Source organism: Pongo abelii, chromosome 9 (assembly GCF_028885655.2).
Source record: "Pongo abelii isolate AG06213 chromosome 9, NHGRI_mPonAbe1-v2.0_pri, whole genome shotgun sequence".
In the NCBI taxonomy this organism is placed as follows: Eukaryota; Metazoa; Chordata; class Mammalia; order Primates; family Hominidae; genus Pongo; species Pongo abelii.
The window spans coordinates 72,154,793-72,160,776 of NC_071994.2; the positions used below are offsets into that span (position 1 = coordinate 72,154,793).

The 5,984-nt window shown below is 35.3% G+C and overlaps 1 protein-coding gene across 1 annotated transcript; it reads left to right on the top strand.

The window, feature by feature from the left end:
* The first annotated feature begins 2,282 nt into the window (after positions 1-2,282).
* LOC100442215 (olfactory receptor 51I1-like) lies at positions 2,283-3,221 on the top strand. The gene has a single exon (XM_002822132.4). It carries the CDS (start codon positions 2,298-2,300, stop codon positions 3,168-3,170), a length of 873 nt encoding a protein of 290 aa, XP_002822178.2. The 5' UTR covers positions 2,283-2,297; the 3' UTR covers positions 3,171-3,221.
* The last annotated feature ends 2,763 nt before the right edge of the window (positions 3,222-5,984 follow it).

Here is a 5,984-nt window from a genome sequence, read left to right on the forward strand (position 1 = left end):
GAGAGTGTTATGGCTTTAGTTCAATTTAGGTCATTACACAATTTTTATGCATGCTGCCTTTTAATCCTTATTTGAAAGAATACAAAAAATTAGTATGACAACTTAAAAATATAGCTTGACCAATTGAATATGAAGTTGTATATAAAAACAGAATAAGAATGGCAGTATGTGCATGTGGCAAAAAGGACACAGATCAAACAACAGAAAACAGTCTAGAATTAGATCCATATTTATATAAAAACTTAAAATAAAATGTATGTAATCCCTCAACATGCTTGGAGACCAAACCTTGTTCTTATACTTGGTATTAGAAAAATTGTTTATATGTTTGAGAATACTTAAGTAAAATCCTAATTACCCAAGTCCCCCAAACAAATTTCAGATGGAATCAAGAATTTCTCCCTAACATTATTATTACCTGTCTTTACCATGATTACTGTCTCTATCCCCCTTTATTACTATCTACACCACTATCCCTATCTGCAGTTCTGTCTCTAGCTCTAGATCCAACTCTGCATCTCTCCACTTTTTACTTTGTATATGGAATAGCTTAAGAATGAAAAGTATATAATATTAATAAAATGTATGTTAACCTGACTACATAAAAGTTTTGTAAATGATTGTGTATGAAAAAATTAATGAAGATAAGACGCGGGGGAAGCATATAAGAAATATAAACCAATGTCTTATATTTAAATTATAATTAATGATATTGTGTGACTATTTTATGTTTATTTGGGTTTTGCATTGACATTGGCAGGTTCTTATGTATACTCTCCAGCATGCCTCTCAGGAATTATTCCCTCCTTTCTCTCCAATACACCCGAAGGTTCTGGGAATAATTATTCTGGGTTAATTGCTTCTTGAGGGATTCTGAATCATTCTGTCTCTGTGTCCTCCAGTCAACTAAGCACATATACAGGGAGGTAGTAACTATGTCCATAGCCCAGTTGAAAGTAAACAGTAACAAATAGTATGCATGGATTGATGTGGTAGCTCTCAGTTCCACCTAGGTAAGTATCTGAGGTCTAGGATGAACTATAGTTATGCCTAATGGTATAATGTGCTGGCTTGCACCAGCTTAGGAAAGCCGATTATGCTCATCTCAGCTCTGCATTTAATAGCATAGCTTTGGTAGTCTGAAATTGATCATGGTAGGAGTCATTAAAACACAAAAATTGGTAACTGGTAAAAATCAGGGCATTTTTATTTGGAAACATTTATTACTATCCCACTGATTATGCCTAACCAAGAGCCCTGGCCCAACATGAGAAGAAGAGTTCAGCCTTGGTCACATTCTTATTTCTGAGCCCCATCCTGAATTCCACTTCTGGACTCCAACGTTAATACCTAAGGCTCTGCTACAGATAAGTGGAACTTTAGTGTTAATAAACTTGTTCCCAGATAAATATCTCTAAGCCTGCACCCTAGCCCCACCAACACATGTGACTTGTGAGATACTGATGCTTCTGATCTTGCTCCCTGACCCGGTTCCAGCAGAAGACTCTGACCCTTCTGCAAAATACAGAGGAGCTTTCCTAATCTATGGATAGCAGGTGGAGAAAGAGTGAACTGGTAAGTTAAAGAAAAAAATGGAAAATACTTTATTCTAGGAGAAACTATCCCTGTGTTCTAATATATTAAATTGTTCTTTTTATTCTATACATTTAATATTTACTATATTCCACATATAATGATAAACAATATATAAATATTACCTTAAAATACTATTGTGGGTCTCAGATAACTCGCAATATAAATCAACTTTAATATAATCCCAAGATTACAGATCAATTAAATGTTAGAACCATCAATACTCTATTAGTGTTACATTACTTTAGCTATTCACCTACTCTCTTTACAAACACAAGTTACCAGTTCCTTCAGTCATAATTTCCATGTGAATCTGTCATCTCTATGCTTATTTTAACTGTTTTTCACTGCCATAGATGACCCAACTTGAGATTTCTATTAATGCCTTCTATATTTGGCATATAGCCTATGTTAGAATACTTTTCTGCATGACCCATTAAGTTTCTCTTCCACTCACTGTGGCTTACCTGTGCCCTTGTTTCAGAAATAAATTTTTTATCCCTTTTTCTGAGGAAATATCTTAGATATGACTGTTAGCTCAGAACTTGATGTGCAATAACTGAGTAGAAACTTATATATTCCAGTCTCCATGTGCTTCTCAATATCTTCAGAGGAAGTATCACCATAACGTTTTCAATGGTTCGGTAACATTCACACCTACGACATTCACTCTCGTTGGCATCCCGGGACTGGAGGCAGAACATATGTGGATATCCATCCCCTTCTGCCTGATATACACCATCATCTTTCTGGGAAATGGCATCATTCTTCACATCATCCGAATTGACTCTTCCTTGCACCAACCCATGTACTATTTTCTGGCCATGCTGGCCTTTGTTGAACTTGGTGTCTCTGCTTCCACTATGCCCACTGTGTTAAGCATATTCCTCTTTGGCATTAACGATGTCAGTTTTGGTGGTTGTCTGCTCCAGATGTTTTCTATGCACTCTTTCACTCTCATGGAGTCAGGTGTCCTTCTGGCAATGTCAGTGGACAGCTTTGTGGCCATCTACAGCCCACTGCACTACACAGCCATCCCGACAATTGCCCGCATTACTGGGATGGGTGCTGCCATTGCCTTGCGCAGTGTAATGTTTATGCTCCCACTACTCTTTCTCCTGAGGCGTCTGCCTTTCTGCGGCCACAATACTCTCACACACTCTTATTGCCTCCACTCAGATCTGATCAAATTGCCCTGTGGAGACACACGCCCCAATAGCATCCTTGGTCTATTTGTCATTACCTTCACATTTGGACTGGACTCGTTGTTCATTGTGGTTTCTTATGTGCTGATTCTTCATACAGTACTGGAAATAGCTTCTGGAGCAGGGCGGTGGTGGGCACTCAACACATGTGTTTCGCACATATGTGCTGTGCTTGTGTACTATGTGCCCATGATCAGCCTCTCCCTGATGCACCACTTTGGACAGCATTTACCTCCACTTCTCCAGACTGTCACGGCCAATGCTTACCTCTTCTTTCCTCCTGTGGTCAACCCCATTGTCTATAGTATCAAAACCAAAGAAATTCGCAACAGCGTTGTTCTTACACTATCCAGGAAGAGGGGTGAGTTCTAATGGAGACCCAAGATACCGTGACAGCACAGGCACTTAGATCAGGCTTTATTACCTGAATATTAGCTTTGCAAATATGAAAAATTCCATGGCTTATTGTTGCTTGTTAATGAGCTTTAACATTTTGTAGATGAAGAAAAAAAAACCAGTTTTACATATTTCCCTGTGAATAGGAAATGGCATTACTCTGAAATAAAATTGTGGGAGGAGGCATAGAACACAGGCTTTGTCCTGGTGATGACACACTTTGTGTGCTGAATCCTTGAATACTCAATTCAGTGACATTTGGTTCTGGGAATATGTAGAAAGAGTCTTGGGGAGGTTTAAGTTTCTGGTTATATTAAAATTAGTGATACATATTTGTGAAGGAAAATAATCAGGACACAAAAGAGTACATGCTGTATTATTTTATTTGTATAGTTTCAGAACATATACATCTAATTTAATGTCAAAAATCAGAACCCTGCTTACCTTTGATGGATATAAAGATGGAAGAATGGGGAAAGACATGAGACAATTTCTGGGGAGATGGAAATATTTTGTTGTGTTAGGGATGTGGTGACATGGTTTTGTCAATTTGTCAAAATGGTACAGCTAAGATTTGCACATTTCAAGGTACATCAATTTTACATCAAAACTTCTGAATAATAATAACAAAAAGGAAAATAGTAATAATAATACAGATGATTAGATTGCACAGTGAATACAAGTGTGGAAAATACCAGAATGGTGTAATGTTGATAATTGTTGAAGTTGTGTCATGGGTGCCTGGAAATTCATTATAATATTCTGTTTACTTTGTATAGTTTACAATTTCTGTAATAAAAAGATTCTTAAAAAAATTATACTCAATGTGCTAATGTTAAATCTTCATTGAATATGCACCATGAAGCAGAGATAACTTTTAACTGGTCAGGAGGAAACTGTTTGGCTTTAGAAAGCTATTTTATTTGTAATGAGTTCAATACTAGAAAGAAAAAAAAAACACAACTATTGAAAATACTGTTTTAGAAGAAAATAACTAAAAAACAGAAAAAGCAAGGCCTACTCCTGTAACAGTCTTCGGTGACATGAATCACTCGGTAGTAGACATGCTTCTGACAAACAGAAAGGTAGGGAGGACCAGAAGAATTCCAGAAAATCCCTCAGGCACGGATTGCAGAGCCCAACTTTTTGTTTTCTTCAGATGATTTTGAATTTCCATGAACCACAGTGAATATCCTATTAAACCACACAGTCTTGAGTGATTAGCAGTAAACCAAGAAATTAATAGAAGGTTTGGTCAAATAATAATATGTATAAAGTAACGAGTGGCACCATTTATATTTTTTTCTGTTTTCCTCAAAATTACTCAATTTATGGACTTTAAAAAATTTTTAATGTATGAAACACCTTTGAAAGTGTTCAATGTAGTAAAGTCATAAAAACGACATGGGATTTTAAAAAAAATTCTCAAAATTTTGGAGTAATTTAGAAGCCCTTCCTTAACAATAATTATTGGTAACTTCCATTACAATCCTGTATTATTATTCTTATGGTATACATGAAAAGACTAACAGATAATTTTTGTATCAAGTTCACACAATGGAAAACTTGTACACTCAAAAGCCAAGTCCTCAGTGTGATGTTATACACTTGAACCAGATGTACCTAGGTTGGAATCTTAGCTATCTTGCTATTAATAATTGTGGGATCTTGCTGGTAGTATGACCTGTTTGAATATAATTTATTCATTTATAAAGGGATAAGAAAATAAAATCTAGCTTTTATGATCTTGAAGATTAAATGAAATGGTGCACATGAAGCAATTAGCAAAGTTCCTAGTAAAATTTGCTCAATAAGTAATTATATTTTATTAAGTAATTACTTTTTCACCAAACCTGACTACAATACGTGAATACACAGTCAAATTTCACAATTCCTGATAGTCTCTCTAAATGCTAATTTTAAGCTCAAGTACATAAAAATTAAAGCCATAAATTTCTCTGTCACGAGCTATACTATACCATACTAAGTGATTTATATAAATTAGCTCATTTAATCCACAGAACAAATATATGAAGAAATTATCAGTTTGTCTACATGTTACAAATGTAGAAACAGAAACATAGAGAAGTCAAGTTATCATGCCCCAAGTCAAAGAGTTAATAAGTGGCAGAATCACAACTCAAAACCAGACAATCCAACTAAAAACCTGATTACTTAGCACACCATATTATCAGTGGTCCCATAACTTAAGATTCAGATTCTACTTTAAAATTGGAATCTGAAGAACACCAAGCAATTCTGTAAGCCATTTTCTCCTTTGAGATGCATGAGGACAAATTTTACTCACCTCTGTTTCCTCTAATTATAGTCATATATTAATAATGTATAAATGTTTTCTCAAGAGGATCTTTATAAAATGGGCCTTCACCCACATTAGTTTAACTGCTTAGGTACTGATTCTCTTCTACTTCCTCAACCAACACTTTTAGAACTATCATCTAAGATTACATTGGTCAAATTTTCTTATGCTTTCAATAAATAAATATTTTTTAAGTCAGCAACTTCACTTCACTTACTATGTTTTATTACATATTATTCATTCTAAGTGTAGTCCTAGATATAGTAGAGTACTACTCCAAGACATCAGGTCAAGAGCAAAAAGATGATCCTAAAAGCAGAAGAGATGAGAAACAAATAGCATATAAAGGAGCTCCAAATCCTGTGACAACAAACTTCTCAATAGAAATCACACAGTCCAAGAGAGAGTAGAATGAAATTTTCAAAGTGCTCAGGGATAAAAGAAAACTGATATTCAAGAATATTGTATAG

Excerpts from the sequence above, each read along its gene's own strand:
- LOC100442215 (XM_002822132.4), top strand. The coding sequence starts at position 2,298 with ATGTGGATATCCATCCCCTTCTGCCTGATATACACCATCATCTTTCTG.